General features: G+C 37.7%; 1 protein-coding gene across 5 annotated transcripts in view; it reads left to right on the top strand.

Annotated features, from left to right (window-relative positions):
• pde4d (phosphodiesterase 4D, cAMP-specific) overlaps positions 1–18,088 on the top strand; it is a 139,111-nt gene extending 121,023 nt beyond the window's left edge. For 3 of the 5 annotated variants that reach the window (XM_026928267.3, XM_053236479.1, XM_026928268.3), the window contains exons 7-15: positions 6,909–7,002; positions 7,534–7,709; positions 8,049–8,147; positions 8,289–8,453; positions 9,621–9,720; positions 10,696–10,850; positions 10,948–11,070; positions 11,967–12,149; positions 12,845–18,087. In XM_026928267.3, the coding sequence (XP_026784068.3) occupies positions 6,909–7,002; positions 7,534–7,709; positions 8,049–8,147; positions 8,289–8,453; positions 9,621–9,720; positions 10,696–10,850; positions 10,948–11,070; positions 11,967–12,149; positions 12,845–13,339 (1,590 nt within the window). In that variant the 3' untranslated portion in view covers positions 13,340–18,087. Of the gene's footprint in view, positions 1–6,908; positions 7,003–7,533; positions 7,710–8,048; positions 8,148–8,288; positions 8,454–9,620; positions 9,721–10,695; positions 10,851–10,947; positions 11,071–11,966; positions 12,150–12,844 lie in introns of all 5 variants that reach the window. The other 2 variants (XM_053236478.1, XM_026928265.3) reach the window with 1 other exon arrangement.
• The last annotated feature ends 11 nt before the right edge of the window (positions 18,089–18,099 follow it).

Genomic DNA, 18,099 nt, shown 5'->3' with positions numbered 1-18,099 from the left:
ATAACAGCACTGAGTCTCCTCCTATAGTGTCTAACAAGGTTGGTTTACCAACGATCAAGGATCTTGGTTCATGGTTTTGGTCTTCCTTCATGGAGAACAATTTCAACGTTCTTTATATTTCTAAGTTTTTGCATGTGGATGCCGTCTTTGATTCAGACAATAGGTTTTGACTATGGTTCATATCTGGAGACAGAGATGGCTGTGATAAAACACTGATTTGTGGTTTGGGTTTATTATGTTGTTGAATGTATCAAGTCTTAACCTTACGTCCACAACCACCACCCACAAAAATACAGTATATATAGTACCTTTCACAGACCCAAGATATAAATTTAAAAAATGGTTTAATAGTTTTTCCTTATTTGCCGCCAACTTTTTCCCTGTTCTTTCACCAAATATAAAGTGACACAAGTTTTTTTTAAACATTTCTAAATAAATCTAAATGGCATCTAATATTTCTCTTTGGATCTTGACAACTCCAAGAATCAGCTAAATGGCAATTCTGTGAGATTTGGTCTCTTCATAGGTCCAATTTTGGTTAAATAGTCTACTGTTCCATATGTTGGAATATTGCAATGGCAGGTGTTTGAAAAAGCTAATTTGTTTGCAACCTCGTATTTATACTCCATGGAAATAGATAATGACCAGTGAGAGAACTCCTGGAGACTGAGAGCAAATTTAAAAGAATGACAATTTGCTTGCAGTTATTTTAAATATTCCTTAAGGGTGTCAGTAATTTTGCCACATATTAGAGAAACCTGTAAAAAATTTGTGTGTTTTTTGTTAAGAAGAGAAGTTGAAAACTCATTGTGAATAATGCTTATTAACTTTGCTCATGAAGGGTGTCAGTAATTGTGGGGCTGACTGTAGTGTGTGTGTGTGTGTATGTGTGTGTGTGTGTGCGGGTGTGCGTGCGCGTGTATGTATTAGCTATAAAAGTCAAGCTTTTAGATGCTGACATTAATAATAAACAGATTCCATACACATTTTCTCTCAGTGGAAAGTGTTTTGTTATGAAAATAATATTTCATTGACATTATTACATAAAATCTGTATCTATGGACTTTCAGTTCTTTGTGCGGTCTATTTTTAAATTGATGCCACACATTCAAAATAGAGTTGCTATTTAGATCTCTGTCTACAGGAAAAAGACATTTACAGAGAAATCACAGCTAAAAATTGGCTCACATCTTGGTATTTTTTTTTCCGTTCGCCACCAAGAGTGAGTGTTTTAACACCTTGCAGACAAATCGACAATAGAAACAACACACGCGCGTGTCCGCATGAGCCCACACTGCCCGATTATGACTGGCTCATCTGCTCCAGGAAAGCTGTAAATGAGGCAGCGTTCTGCCGCCGTCTCCGAGGGAGCAGAAGTGTGAAACAATCCCACGTCACCCTTTCGGCTCAGCCTCTTCCTCTACTGTCCACACTATTGGAAGGATCTATTCTGGGACTATTGAAAGACCATAGCTGATTATCACAGGATTTACATTCATGGTCATTGCCTTAATTAATAATCATATCCCACGCATGGTGTGCTAATGATAGTTGAGGGTTAGGTGTCATATCCAAATATGGGCTTTCAATGTATCCTACATTCCTCCATCATCCAGAACCAAATTCCAGAAACAACCTCAGCCCAGTGTATATACTTCATCCACATCAAATTTCATTAGTCATTATTCAATTGCTTATTATTATATTTATAACAAGATGTATGTATAATTTACACACACACACTTCATACTGATACTGCTCACCACGGTTGTAAAGAGTGATTATATGAGTTGCAATATCCTTCCTGGCAGCTCAAACCAATCTGGCCATTTACCTCTGGCCTCTCTTATCAAGAAGGAATTTCCACACAGAGAACTGTCACTCACTCAATGTTATTTTTTTTGCACCATTCTCTGTAAACTCTAGTCTGTTGTGTTTGAAAATACCTGGAGATCAGCAGTTTCTGAAATATTCAAACCAGCCTATCTGGCACCAACAACCATGCCACGGTTAAAGTCACAAAGATCACATGTTTTTCCCATTCTGATGTTTGATGTGAACATTAACTGAAGCTCTTGACCTCTATCTGGCTGATTAGATAATTGCATAAATATGTATATACTGTATATATTCGGACAGTGACACAATTAATTTTTGTAATTTTGCCTCTGTACACCACCACAATGGATTTGAAATGTTGAAATGAAGCAATCAAGATGTTTAATTCAACGGTTTTAACAAAAATATTGCATTAACTGTTTAGGAATTACAGCCATTTTTGCAGATAACATAATCATAAATATTAGGATTATTTTTAATACTTGGATGTAAATCCTTTGCAGTCAATGACTGCCTGAAATCTGGAACCCATGCTGAGTTTCCTTCCTTGGGATGCTCTGCCAGGCCTTTACTGCTGCCGCCTTCTGTTGCTGCTTGTTTGTGGGTCTTTCTGCCTTCGGGTTTGTCTTCAGTAAGTGAAAAGCATGCTCAATTGGGTTGAGGTCATTGAACATTTAAGAACATTAAATTTCTTTGCCTTGGCTTGCTTTTGCAGTATGTTTTGGGTCACTGTCCGTCTGTACTGTGAAGTGCCATCCTGTCAGTTTTGCACCATTTGACCGAATCTGAGCAGAAAGTATAGCTCTATACACTTCAGAATTCATCCTGCCACATCTATCAGCAGTCACATCATCAATAAACACCAGTGACCCAGTTCCACTGGCAGCCATACATGCCCATGCCATAACACTGCCTCCACCAGATGATGTGGTATGTGTTGGATCATGAGCCCTTCCTTTCCTTCTCCATATTCTTCTCTTCCCATCATTCTGGTACAAGTTAATATTGTTAAAGGCTTTTTTTTAGAGGTTTTTAGCAAGTCTAATCTGGCCTTTCCGTTCTTGAGTGTTACCAGTGGTTTGCATCTTGAGGTAAACTGTCTGTATTTACATTCATGAAGGCATCTCTTGATTGTAGACTTTGACAATGATACACCTACCTCCTCAAGACTGTTCTTGACTAGTTGTTGTGAAGGGGCTTTTCTTCACCAAGGAAAGAATTTTGCATTCATCCACTTTAGCTGTTTTCCATGGTCTTCAGGCCTTTTGGTGTTGTTGAGTTCACCAGTGCAATCCTTTTTTTTAAGAATGTACCAAATTGTTGATTTGGCCACTCATTAAGTTTCTGCTGTCTCTCTGATAGGTCTGTTTTGATTTTTCAGCCTAATGAAGGCCTTCTTGCAATGACACCTCTTGGGACGACATATTGAGAGTTCCCATGAACAGCTACCAAATGCAAATTCAACTCCATGAAATAAGGAGGAAACAGGCTACACCTGGCCATGAAACTGCTTATCAGTCAGTTGTCCAATTACTTTTGAGCCTGTGAAAATGGAGGGACTATGTAAAAAATGGCTGTAAACAGTTAATGCAATATTTTTGTTAAACCCCTTGAATTAAAGCTGGAAGTCTACATTTCAATCACATCTTGATTGCTTCATTTCAAATCCATTGTGGTGGTGTACAGAGGCAAAATTACGAAAATCGTGTCACTGTCCAAATACTTACGGATTTGTGTGTTATGGCGCTCAATTACATCTTTTGAGCATGTAATTACCTGGTTTTGGATTACATATGAAAAAGTAAGTCTCCTTGAGCAACATCATTATAATAGCTTCTCACATATGCTCTCTGACTCTCCACATGAGCGAGACTTGTGAATCTTCCTCCTCTCGCTGAATATTTTATACCCCAGGATGAGACAGTACCTACGTTTCAGTCATGTCGTGCTGATTACCTCACTCTGACACACACACCCCCACACACACCCACACACAAACACACACAAACACAGAGAGCAGCATCACACGATTTGCACAGTCCCCCACATACAGTACTCCATGTTCATTTGCTTATGAGCAGGTATCATGGGGATTGCTCCAAGCGTTTCACTTTGAGCTCCACAGCTCTGGAGAAGGGGGACAGTGCTGGAGAGACAGATCCCACCTCTCAGATTTGCATAGACCTCAGTCTGACCAATAAGCTCAAGCAATATACTCAGCCTGATACTCGGAGAGTGAGCGGGGGCTGCAGTCTGAGCTGCTCTCACCTGAATGATGATGGTGTGAAACAGAGCCTTATTTGGAAGCTGTTGATGGAGGGTTTTCTGCCTCTCGGGCATGAGCATCTCTGAGTTCGCTGCGTGCTTAGAAAGATGCTATCGGCTCGCTCATTTGTCTATTTTACTTGGAATATGGTCCAGCTGTATACATGATAAATGCAGGTTACATTGAGGAATGATGTTTTGGATCGTTTGGAGAAATGTCTGGACTGTGCTGGTGTTCTAGATTATTGTGGACGTATGATGAGGAATATTTCAGTCATAATGCGTTGATCATATTTTTGTATTATTATAATTTTCATCTCTCCAGCTAAGCTGTGCTATTTTTATCTGTTATACGGACAAGCTTGCTTCTCAAAATGCCTGAGGCAAATTACTTGCTTACCGTTTCTTGGGGATACATAAAGGTAAGCTGGTTATTGACATATGGTTTCATAATAAGGGGTGCCTCCATTTTTATTATCTAATTATCTAATTATAATCATCTGATTATATAGGGTTGTTATTTGAATACTTGATGATCTTTTTTCTTCTTCTTTGTATTTACACTATTTTTAAGCAGTAGCTGCCCTTTACATTTCATAACAAATGGACCAATAGAAATGAATGACAGTAAAATCTTGTAAGTTCATTGGCTATCAGACCTTCAGTCTTTAAGGTCGTGACTTAAACATGTACATTTTTTCACTGATGCACAGAGCAATCCATTGTTTTGCTTTAGGATTCAGTAGAGTACAGATGAAAACTCGATATTCACACTGACATAAATAATGAGTATGAAACGAGTATTTTAAAAAAATAATCAGTATAAAAGACAGACACCCCAGATTGCAAAATTGCTGACACATGACCTGGATAAATTTCCCAAGAATCATTGCATCTCCATTTAAAATTGTATAATAGTGTATTAATAATTCATTTATAGGTTATATATTATATTAGATGTGTAAATGAACTGATTTATTGATGGAGGAATTTAGTGAGCTGGTTGTTACATATGTAGGGATGTGGATGTTTGACCTCTTTTTAAGCGTATTATTCAGTAACTTTTCAAAATTATTCAGGAAAGGTATGCACTAGTTATAAGAGTAAGGAATGTGAGTCTTATGTGAGTCTATAATTATACTCTGAGAGTTTAAGAGGTTTAGAGTGAGATTTTTTTTCCCCTATCCTATAAATTACCACAGAGAAACAGATGCACTGTCGGAACCATATGGTCAGATACATACATAGACTGAGAAAGATAGAAAGAGTGACATGGATGGATGTGTAAATGAGCTAATTTGTTGATTGAAGAATTTAATGAGCCAGTTGTTGTAAATGTGGCGATGTAGATGTATGACCTGCTGCAAAAGAATATTATTCAATAACTACTCAAAATTATTCAGTGAAACTAATAGGAAAAGTTAAGTAAGTCTAGTCTTATCAAAAGTAAGTCTAGACTTATCATTAGACTCTGAGAGTTTAAGGGGTTAATAATGAAGGGTTTTATTTTCCTTTCCTTTAAATTACCACATTAGAAATGGAAGGTTTTCTTACAACACTGAGAAACAGATGTACTGTCAGAATATGTAGCTTCAACATAAACAAAGAAAGAGAGAGGGATTCACGGATGTGTAAATTAACTGGTTCACTGATGAATTTAGAGAGGACTCTTGATCTATCAGGCCCTTTTCCTATAAATTAGTACCTCTGAGATACAAGGTTTTCTTATGACACAGAAACAGATATACTCTCAGAACCATATGGTCAGATACATACATAGATAGAGAGAAAGATGCATGGATGTGTAAATGAACTGAGTTATTGATTGATGAATTTAGTGAAGAGTCTTGACCCACCATTAGGCCCTGAGAGTTTAAAGGGTAAAGAATGAAGGTTTTTGTGAAGGTTTTTTTCTATAAATTAGCACTTTGCAAGGTTGTCTTATGACAATGACAAAATACTATGTAGGAACAGCTATGCACTCCAAGAGAGAGAGAGAGAGAGAGAGAGAGAGAGAGAGAAAGAAAGAGAGAGGAGAGAGATGCATGGATGTGTAAATGAGCTGATTTATTGATTGATGGAGTTATTGAGCTGGCAGTTATGTATGTAGGGTTGTGAATGTCTGACCTCTTTTTATTGCTTCTCTTGCAACTGCTGTTATTTCTTAGATAATGACTCTAAATGTACAGCCAAATGTTGTTGTTTATCTTGCTAGTGTCTAGCTGATTCCTCACTGCTGCCATCTCCATGTCTCACTTCCCACACAGTTTTTCTGTCATGTAAATCTTTTGTAATGATTCTCATTCCTCTGTGCCTAAAAATGATTTGACATTGTCCTTCATCCTGCATAGTGTCAGGTTCTTGGCTTTCTGTATTGCTGCCCATGTAGTCTTGCATTGCTGCCCGTGTTTTCGAGGCCTCCTACCCCGTGACTGAGTGTGTCACTGTGACCTCGTTTTTCTAAGTGTGAGATAGTGAGGATTCTGTCTTCATGTGTTATGGCTCGTCTGAGAAACTTGGCCTTGAGTTTTCAGACCATCTGGAGCCAAACAGACTGAAAATAAGTACAGGATGAGATTATCTAGAATTTTGTTTTGGTCTTTATCTTGTTTTGGGTGGACAGGGAGTACAGATACCTGTACATGAGATTTTTTAAGATGTCAGTTTTATTTATATCAATTTACATGTGACATTTCAACAGCAATTTAAATATTTTCTGATTATTTAGGTAGTTCATGTTGGAAATGATACAGAAAAATTCTGTATGTGGCAATGTTTAACTCTGCATATATGTGCCTTTGCAGTTCAAGAGGATGCTGAACCGAGAGCTGACCCACCTGTCTGAAATGAGCCGCTCTGGAAACCAGGTGTCTGAGTTCATCTCCAGTACTTTTTTAGGTAAGTGGTAACAAGAATCATAAACATGTTTCATAACCTTGTCATAATGGCAGGAACCATGGATGTAGTTTAAATTGTGGGTATGGGGTCCCCAGAGATTTGGTTTAGATGAACAGCAAGCAGAGATGAGATAATGTTGTTAGAAATTGTAGAATAGCATACAGTTTCATACTGCTTTATAGAGAATTACTTTTATTTTAAAAAATCATTCCTTTTTAGCTAGCTGACTGCTGCATACCTACATTTTATCATTAAAGTAAATTCTTGATTTTACTAGTGTAAATGCTTTATTATGTGTCCTAGCCAGAAAATAATCAAGAGATATTTTTCATTTTCATGCCAAAACTGGCAAACAAGGGACTGAAATCTGAACATAGTGATTATTAAACCCATAATTACAAGTCTGATTAGTTGACCCATTAATATAAAAAAATTTACATGGAATATAATATTACATGAATGCAGTCTATTTTTTTTGTGTGTGTGTGTGTGTGTGTGTGTGTGTGTGTGTGTGTTTGCGTGCCTTGGCAGACAAGCAGCATGAAGTGGAAATGCCGTCTCCACAATCACAGAAGGACAAGGAGAAGAAGAAGCGGCCGATGTCCCAGATCAGCGGCGTGAAGAAGCTCACTCACAGTTCCAGCCTCACCAATTCCAACATCCCTCGCTTCGGAGTCAAGACGGACACAGAGGAAGCACTGGCCAAGGTGTGTGTATGTCACTGGACAAAGAAATGATGAATGCAGTGGCACATGTTGAAATGATCTCATACTTTGTACTGTTCATTTTCTCATTTATGAAAAAAAGTGCTCACTTTTTTTTTTTTTAACAAAAACATCAGCAACAGATTCAGATAGCTTTATTTAAGTTTTTGTTTTGTTTGTTTTGTTCTTATGCTATTGAATCTGTTTGGGAAATGATGGATAATCCTGGTTGTCTTGTGCACTGCAGGGATTTGAGGAAATGTAATTTATCGTCAAGAGAACAGCAGATACTCTCACAGTTTATTTCATAAAACATCACATTTGTTTTTTTTTCCATTTCAGGAGCTTGAAGATGTGAACAAATGGGGCCTTAATGTTTTCAAAGTCACAGAGTTCTCTGGCAACAGACCTTTAACAGTTATGATGTACACAATATTCCAGGTGTGGACCTTTTCTTTTGTTCCATTTGTATGACTTTCCCAGTTGGCATTAGTGTTCCAGTTTCTGTTGGATTTTTAGTGCGTCTTCATGTCTATTTTTAGTGCGTCTTCATGTCGATTTTTTTAATCTGTTACCTTACAGGAGAGAGACTTATTAAAAACATTTAAAATTCCACTCGACACTTTTATAACGTATCTGATGACGTTAGAAGACCATTACCATAGCGATGTTGCCTACCACAACAACATCCACGCTGCCGATGTGACTCAATCCACTCATGTGCTGCTCTCCAGCCCTGCTCTCGAGGTACCACACAACACTCTCCAGTTTTAGGATCTGCCCTGCTTCATTTCATTTGATTTATCACACCAGCTATGAAAAACTTAAATTCAGTCAAGAGTTTGGAAGTTGAGGTTCACTCACTGTGTGTCCAGCAGCATTTACCCACTAGGTTCTTAAAATCATGAGAATAAATTTAATTTGAATAAATCTATATTTTCTCTGGAATTTAGCTCAGTAATTGGGTTATTTAGCATATGTATATCGCTAATCTGTATCTTTTGTTTTTCTACCTAATTGCATGTGTGCAAATATTATCAGATGATTCCAGGAAAAAGCTTGTCTCTGTGAAAACAGTGACCTCTCTCAAAGGATAACATTATGTGTAATTTGCAATTATAAAAACTTCCAAATCTTTCCATATAAAGTGACATGAGAGCGACTCATTAACATCCAGTAACCTCCAGTCCAAACAACCAACAAGAAATATAAATAATAATGGTTTAAAATTATGTGAAACAGTGTAGCATTTATTACCATTATCATGCTACTCAGTCAATAAAATAGTTGCAGTAAGTAGCTGCTGTAATCATAAACACTATCCTGCGCTCATCCCAGGACTCGTATTCACAATATGAATCCTTTCAACACACTTAGTACTGTTTGACTTTATAGTGTACACTTGTAGAATAGTAATGATTTATAATTGCATTATCCAGTGTCACCAAGAAGAGGATGGAATCTTTTATATATAAATCCAGATTTCTGTAAAGCTGCTTTGTCATAATTCTATTTTTAAAAGCACTATACAAATTGAATTGAATTAAACTACAGGGAAATGCAGTTATACTAATAGATTGGCTACTTGTAGTAACACTATAAAAAGAAAGCAGACTCGTGTGAAAACCCCCAAGTGAGTTTCTTATTATTAGATTACTTAAGTGCATGTAAATGTGTTGTTCAAATTTATTGCCAGATACGTTTCTTTGCAGGTATCAGATATTTCTGTGCATGTAAACACACTGAGGATTTGGTTGAATAACTTCATTATAATAACACAGTATTGCACTGATTATCTGCTGACTGCATTTCTGTCTTTTAGACTTCTAAACCAGATTGTGTTGTGTTCCTTGTATTTCTGTTATTTTAGCCAAGTAAACAAATGCTTTTTTTCTCCTCTGTTTCGTTCAATAGGCTGTTTTCACAGATTTAGAGATTCTTGCTGCCATATTTGCCAGCGCGATACATGATGTCGATCATCCTGGCGTCTCCAACCAGTTCCTCATTAACACTAGTAAGTTGTGTGCTCTCCCCTGCCAGCAGCGCAGCACATCAAGCTGACAGAGTGAGAACAGGCTTATCAGTCAAGATATTGTCACCATGACCCATTATCTATTTGTGTTTCTGCCTCTGTCCTCTATAAATAAATCTAGTATGGACTCCAAGCTGCCACTCTTAGAATAACTGCTCTAAAATTGCACTTTGTGAAATGTTCTGTACTTTTTTTGGCCTTCAAATAACACAAATAGATTGTGTGAAGTATTATAGAACTTAAGGCAGTGTAGAGTCAAGTTTGTTTCACGTGCCCAAGCTGTGCGGAACAGCTATCAGTGCATGTGACAGAAGATGCTGTTGAGAATGAGCCAGGCTCGCGTGTCATGCCATTACAGCAGGCACTTTGCTCTGGGCCGAGCACAGTGGACTCAGTATAGGGGCTTTCATTATGTAAGAAAGGAAACTGTTGTGTCATCATTAAAGATAGCATCAAATACATAAATGCACCCATACAAATGGGTGACGAAGTAAAGGAAAAAACACCATTTTTGTTTTTTGAGCCACCAGAAAGCTTCCGTATGATTAAACTTAGATTCTACACCTCTATGGACCTGTTCTGAAAGGATGAATAGTGTTCTTCAAAAAGAAATTCCTTCGGTTGGTGTTTTGATGACGGTGGTACAGAACACAGAGATCTAGTGAGTGTGATGGCCATATCATATGATTCACATAAATTTCATACTCTGTAAGCCATTCAGTGAGCCCTCTTGTACTCTGGATGGGGGGCGGAGTCACCCTGGAAGAGACCACTCCCATCAGGATAGAAATGCAGCAAAACCATTGCAGCAAAAATACACAGCATAACAGAGCCACCAGGATTTTCCTTCAGTTTGTCACCCCTCTGTACATACATATACATATACATGTCTAATAAGATTAATGTATATGAAATCTGTTATATACGTGAGTAAACGATTTATATTTTTCTCCTCAGACTCTGAGCTGGCTCTTATGTATAATGACTCGTCTGTGTTGGAGAACCATCACCTGGCTGTGGGCTTTAAGCTTCTGCAGGAGGAGAACTGTGACATCTTCCAGAACCTCACCAAGAAACAGAGACAGTCGCTGCGCAAGATGGTCATCGACATTGTGAGTTACACACTATTTATCTGCACTTTATCTCATTATTAGTGCTGTCATTACAGTTAAAGGGCTTTTTAATGAGTGTGTTTTGGGTCATGTGCAGGTTCTGGCGACAGACATGTCGAAACACATGAATTTACTGGCGGATCTGAAAACCATGGTGGAGACAAAAAAAGTGACCAGCTCTGGAGTTCTGCTGCTGGATAATTATTCAGACAGGATACAGGTTAATTATCCACATAACACTGGCAGTGTTGTATACATGACATGAGTGTGATGGATTACATTTACAATAACTCCTTCAACTCGCAGGAGCCATGAGCAAGGCCAGACTTTCATGCATTTCTCACTCCCATAGCTACAGACCTTTCCTATTAGCTTTACTGTAGTTAATAAATTATTTATAGTAGTTACTGAGTAATATGCTTTAAGATGAACAAATGAGAAATACATACAGAGTTTAAGTGGTTAGATCCTTACTTTAAACATACTATAGTAGTAAGTCTTTTTGAAATCTGCAGTATATTACAATCATTTCACTTTTTCTTAAGATATACGATATAACAATCAATTCCAAAAATGCCTTCACCATTGCAATTTGATAACATGCAAAGCTCAGACAGAGAAGAGTTAGTGTTACCACCTTGAAGTTGATTATTTTCCAGTAACACACATCCGGAAGTTTTTTTTATTCCTCTCATACCACATCAATTTGCAAACGCTAACTATTACTTAAAGAATGACGCCATATATTTTATCCATTTATAGTTACTTTTAATGTTATCCATCCATACATCCATGAAGCACATTAGTTCTTGTTATCACATTATAATAGCTATAGACAGTCATTCTCTCACCAGCCTCTTTTTTTTCTCTTTCTTGAAGTTAGTGAGACAAAAGAACACAGCTTGTCATGTCAAAAAGAAAACATAAAGTTCTGTGTCTCGAAGACTTTCCTATGTCAGAAAAACTGTTACAAAGCTCTGACACAGGAATCTTGCTCCAGAAATTGTTAAATAATCACTTCCTTACCAATCAGAATAGAGAATTCAACAGCACTGAAAAACTTTAGGAGAGTAAGGAAGCATCATTTGAGTGATTTTTTGGCTGCTTGTGTCTCAGGTGCTACAGAACATGGTGCACTGTGCAGACCTCAGTAACCCCACCAAGCCACTGCAGCTGTACCGCCAGTGGACAGACCGCATCATGGAGGAGTTCTTCAGCCAGGGAGACCGTGAGAGGGAACGAGGCATGGAGATCAGCCCCATGTGTGACAAACACAACGCTTCGGTTGAGAAATCCCAGGTAAGAGACTGATGACCTGTGAAATTTTATACTCCATTTTTACCACTAGGTGATGGAGGCATTACGTTTTTGGGCCGTCCATCCATCTGTCCAAGTTTCTTGTTAGTGTGATATCTCAAGAACGAGTGGTTGAAATGGAATTATCATTGTTACCAGCAGATGAACTGATTAGATTTTGAAAACAAGGTCAAATGTCTGACCTGTCTGGACTTGTTGGTGGTGGAGGCATATATTCGGTTATATTCGGTCTTGCATTTTTTAGTCATTGCCACTTCCCTGTCAGCTGATGTTGATACCTGATAGAAGCCCATGATTGGCTAGTGATGGTTTGATCGACAGAGGAGAGACTAAAGCTATTGCTCCCATCCAGAGAGAACGGCCAGTTTTGCTTTCTTGGACTCTCAGCCACAGATCGCTGTGGCATCATCAAGACTGATGATCTCCTGACAGCACTGTTCTCTTGCGACTCTTGGGAGTACCAAGTATCGCCTGTAAATACTTTCACCTTTTATAATAACTTGGCCCAAACTGTACAAAGTCCATAGTGGAATGTTATTTCCTATGTAAAAATTAGGTTCTATTAAGCAAAGTAAACTATTTTTTGGTTTTTGCTTTTTTTGCTGTTGCTTTTAAGGCTTTAGATAATGGATATTATGACTTTAGGACAATCCCACTGAATTGCCTCCATTCTCCAGGTGGGCTTCATCGACTACATCGTGCACCCGCTGTGGGAAACGTGGGCAGACCTGGTGCACCCCGACGCCCAGGACATCTTGGACACCCTGGAGGACAACAGGGAGTGGTATCAGAGCACTATCCCGCAGAGCCCGTCCCCCGCACTGGACACAAATTCAGAGGGACGCCGCACCACCACCCATGACAAGTTCCAGTTCGAGCTCACACTGGAGGAGGACGGGGAATCGGACACAGAGAAGGACAGCGGCAGCCCTCCAGATGAGGAGGAGGAGGAAGAGGAAGAGGATGAGAACAGCTGCAGTGACTCTAAAACCCTTTGCACACAGGACTCGGAGTGTACCGAGATCCCCCTGGATGAACAGGTGACTGAAGGGGAGGAGGTAGGAGAGGAGCAGAGAGAGGAGGAGGGTGAGATATCAGAACCCTGTGTTTTAGTGGAACGGGAGGAGGAGGAGGAGGAGGAGGAGGAAGAGCAGGACACTGCCAATACGTAACACAGTATGAGATAGCATCTGGACTTCTTTTATACTAGACATGAGAGCCACTTATTTATGGATAAGCTGTAGGGTTTTTCATATTTTTATGTTTTTTGTGTGTATGTGTGTACTGTACATCTTTATCCAAAAATGTATATTCATTTCCCTATCACCATCACTGGCATCATCCATATGGTCCTTGTTTTTATTTTATTTTTTTAACTTTTATCCATGACTAGTGCCGTTTTGCCCATTTTTGTACTCAGGAAAGTCTTTTCCACGCACACACATTTGAAACAAACGTTTGTCTTTTTTGTAATTTGTCAATATTTCTGTTTTTAACTAAGGTGGAATTTAAAAAAGAGATTCATTTAGTTTTCAGTTTCATTTGCCAAAAACACCCATCAAACCATCTGGGGTTTTTTTTCCAACTTGTGGTTTGATGGGAGCTTCATTGCATGGAGACACATGTGGCTGGTAGACATTCACTACACAATTTGAATGTTATTTCTTCCTCAAAGTCTAGATCTACTTTATTTGCAGTGCTTAGTGTAGATAGACTCATTACCAAAGCTAATAGAAATGACTCATGGCACAAGGAAATCAAACTGAAAAAAATTTACAATCGGCAACTGCCAAAGAGTGTTTTTTTTCTGTTGTTGTCGTTGTTGTTGTTTTTTTTTTTTTTTTAGTGTTATGTGTCGTCTTTATGAAATAACATATTTGTTTATTATTTAATGGAAAGAGTGCTCCGTTTGGTGCAGGCCATCAGTTACATAGTAACTGACACTAATCATTGACTTGTTTTTTATTTTCTCGGTCTTACTTAGACAAGCCTTAAGATTTTGTTGCCTGTCAAAAAATGGACTAAACCAGAAGCTTCCTGCTTCTTCATTCCTAAAGGTGATGTAAAGTTTGAACTAAAGATTCATAAACAGGCCAAAATAGAGACAGCAAATCGAATGATAAGTTGTTTCACTCTTTTCTCAGGCTTCATTATTTGTATGGCAGTTTTCTGTTTAGAAGTCACTGGTGTCAAGACGTATGCTGACTCCTAAATGGCTCTCTACTGCTTACTTTTATATACACTCACTGACCACTTTATTAGGAACACCTGCTTAATCATGCAAGTATCCCATCAGGCAATCATGCAGCAGCAGCAAATCCTGCAGACACAGATCAAGCACTTCAGTTAATGTTCACATCAAACATCAGAATGGGGAAAAAGTGTGATCTCAGTGACTTTAACCGTGGCATGGTTGTTGGTGCCTGATGGGTTGGTTTGAGTAGTTCAGAAACTGCTGATCTCCTGGAATTTTCAGACAAAACAGTCTCTAGAGATTACACAGAATGGTGTGAAAAACAAAAAACATCCAGTAAGTGTTCTTTGTTTTTTGCAACATTCTGTGTAAACTCTAGATGATAAGAATGTTAACTGAAGCTCTTGACAAGCATTTGCATAATTTTATGCATTGTTCTGCTGCCACTTGATTGCCTGATTGCATCAGTGATCAGGTGTAGTGGTGTTCCGAATAAAGCAGATGGTGAGTGTAGATACTACGACTACCATGTAGTCATTAGCACATATTGATACTAATGACTACATGTGGTATGAAGCAATATCCAACTTTTGTCAACAAACAGTACTTTTCCTTGTCACTGGGATGGTACCATCAAGAGGACATCTTTTGTACCTTTAGTATGTATCTTATACTTGGGAATTATGTGGTGTATCTTTAAATAGCTGTCCGAGTAAAGTTTCAAAGGTACATCAGTGGTCCTTAAAGTCCAATTACATACTTTCAATTATTTTTAAAGGTAAAAGATACATACTAAAGGTACAAAGATAACCCCTTGATGGCACCACCCTGGTGACAAGGAAAAAGCTCAGTTTGGTACCTTCATTTTTGAGAGTGGAAGAGATTCATTTGGGATTCAGCTATACTGTGTGTATGTAGTGGGATCCAAAAGTCTGAGACCACATTGAAAGCAAAGTATTAATTACTAAGAAGTTCTGAAATTCTTGTAAAGATTTCTTGCTGATTATTGCTGATAATATAATTTGTAGTTAACTCTTTTGAAAAGAATGCAAATTAGAAGTATTTTCACTAGTAGTCTTAGACTTTTGGACCCCACTGTATACAAGCAAAATCCTTCTAGCTCTAACTCCTAAAGCTTCGCTTCAGATGACCATGGGGGAACGGGTCAGATCAGAAGCACCAATACTAGGCATCACGAGTGTTTTTGCTCAGTGTGTGTTGTAAACATCTATAAGCCAGAGATTCAGCGTGAAACTGCACAGCAGCATGCTTAAATGTATATAGCTGGTTAAGATGAGCCTAAGGCTGAAGGCCAGTAAGTCTTCTTCTTCTTCTTCATTCCTCATTCTGGTTTGATCACAGGGCAGTCAGCGCTAATGTGACTTTCCGCTGAAACTTGCACTCATTCGCTGCACCAGTACACCTGTTCAGTTTGTGTTTACCATTATGAGCCTCCTTCTAATTTATTTCCGTTTTTCCATTTCTGCGCTTGTAGCATGGTGAAATCAAATCCAACTGTAGCAGCAGAAGGGTGGTGAGAGAGCAAGTGTGAGCATATTTTGATTAGAAGACAGTAACTGTAATGTTAATCAAATGTTAAAAAAAGAAAACTATATGTATAAAGACCCCGCCTTTAGAAACGGCCCGTCCTTGGATTTTTTTTTTTTTATTATATTTTTTGTCTCATTGCCAAATGATTTCTCTCCATCAGTTAATCCTCAGCCAGTTTCCTTGCTTTCAGTGGTTTCTCATTTCTGTCTGTTTACATGTATTTATTGTGCTGTACAGTACATACTGTTGTTCTTACCATGTTGTAAATGATTCTATCATCCCTAATGGTGATGGTGTTGCTGTATTACAGAACTCTTATTGAGAGAATGTTTTATTCTTATTCATTATATTAAGGACCCATCTATAAACATCTCCTACGAGATTGTTTTGTGTGGAGGAGTGAAGAAATCCAATTTTTTGTGTGTTTTCTTTCTTTAGAGAAACAGCAGTCCCTTGGCCAGAGGGTTGTGCCTTAATAAACTTTTTTATTTAAGTTTCTTATCTTCTTGCTGCACTAAAGAAAAAAACGTACTGGCTGGAAATTGACCTTAATGTATTTTATTATTGTTATTTTCCTCATTTTTAAGTGTAAGAGATGAATATTTCTTGATTGAGATGAGTGATTTCTTCAGCTGATGAAAAAGGCCAGTATGGAAGATTGTTTTGTGTCTAAAAGTAAATCACTACATTTGGCAGCACACTGTAATGCTGTTTTTTTTTTTCTTTCTTTTTTTTTTTTTTTTTTTGTAACCAGATCAGATTGATGTGTTTTTATAAGCTGTCAACATATGATTATGTGCTAAACTATGGTAATATGTGATATATACAGTCCCCTCAGAAAAGCAAGGCCAATTCTTTTCTTTTTGCTATACACTGAAGACACTGACGATGAGTATAACACATCTAGATGTATATGATATTTACATCTAGATGTGTTAAACAACTTAGAACATGGCACCTTAGGTGGCAGAACACCTAATTTTTAGGTGAGCAAAAGTATTAGAATGGATAGTCTTAAAGTAAATTAAAGTAAAGAACACTTAATATTTGGTTGCATATCCCTTGCGTGCAATAACTGCATCAAACCGGTGACCCAGCTTTCTGGTCTTCATGTTGGTTTATCCTTTTTAACACACGCAAAACCCAGGGCTCAAACCAAGAGTGGTTATTCAGACCTATTAATTGTTTAAATAATCAAACTAACAGGGCACACCTGACCAACAAGAAACACCTGTCAGTCACATGTTCCAGTATTTTTGATCACTTGAAAAAAATGGGTGGAGTCAAAGAAAAGTGCCATGTTTTAAGTTATTTAACACATGTAGATGTAAATATCAGGAAATGAAAGCTGAGATTCTGATCTATTGTCTAATATTAATCTTTTGATCTCAAACCCAAATGTCTTCAATGTCTAGCAAAAAGAATAGAATTAGCCTTGCTGTTCCAATACTTTCGGAGGGGACTGTATGAATGTGTGCCAAAGCAGAATTGAAAAGCTCTAGATCTGTGTAAATTTTTTTTTTTTTTTTTAGACTTACTGGATTTTCAGTCAATGTTAATAATTAATTTGACTGAAACAAAAGATTCATGCTAGATCATTAAAGTTTTTTACTGACATCTGTGTAACATGCAATATGAAAAAAAAAAAACACTTTGCATTTCCATTGGGGACGTTAGGCTTTTTCATTTTGGATAAAGGATGGAATGTCTTTATAAACTCCAATCCTTGAGTGGAGACTAATTTTGACACATATACTGTAGATTCCTAATTGCCCTAAATGGATAGAATCAGTGGCTCCTTTCCTTTTTTTGTCTCATGCCATCTTTTTACATCATCAGAAAAAAAAAAAAAAACGATTTAGGGATAACTATTTTTTGTTATGTGACTTGAATGCCAACTTACCTGGAGGTTTCACAAGACAATGTAGTTGTTTAATGGATTCCTTATTTATGACAGTCTATTGGATAGAACTGTAGAAGTTAAACTTGTAAAAAAAAAAAAAAAAAAAAGTTAAAATTGAATAAAAATGTTTTATATGCACCAGAATAAATGAAAGCATGGGTTGACTGCATACATCTGTGCCGTGTCTTTTTATCTGAACTCATAATCAGATGTGTAGTGTAATGTGGAATATGACTCCTCAAACGCAGTCAAACCTCAGAAAGTGGGATTGAATGATTTATCTT

This window comes from Pangasianodon hypophthalmus, chromosome 8 (assembly GCF_027358585.1).
Source record: "Pangasianodon hypophthalmus isolate fPanHyp1 chromosome 8, fPanHyp1.pri, whole genome shotgun sequence".
NCBI classification, from domain to species: Eukaryota; Metazoa; Chordata; class Actinopteri; order Siluriformes; family Pangasiidae; genus Pangasianodon; species Pangasianodon hypophthalmus.
The sequence above is the reverse complement of the archived record's forward strand: the minus strand, read 5'-3'. Positions and strand labels throughout refer to the sequence as shown.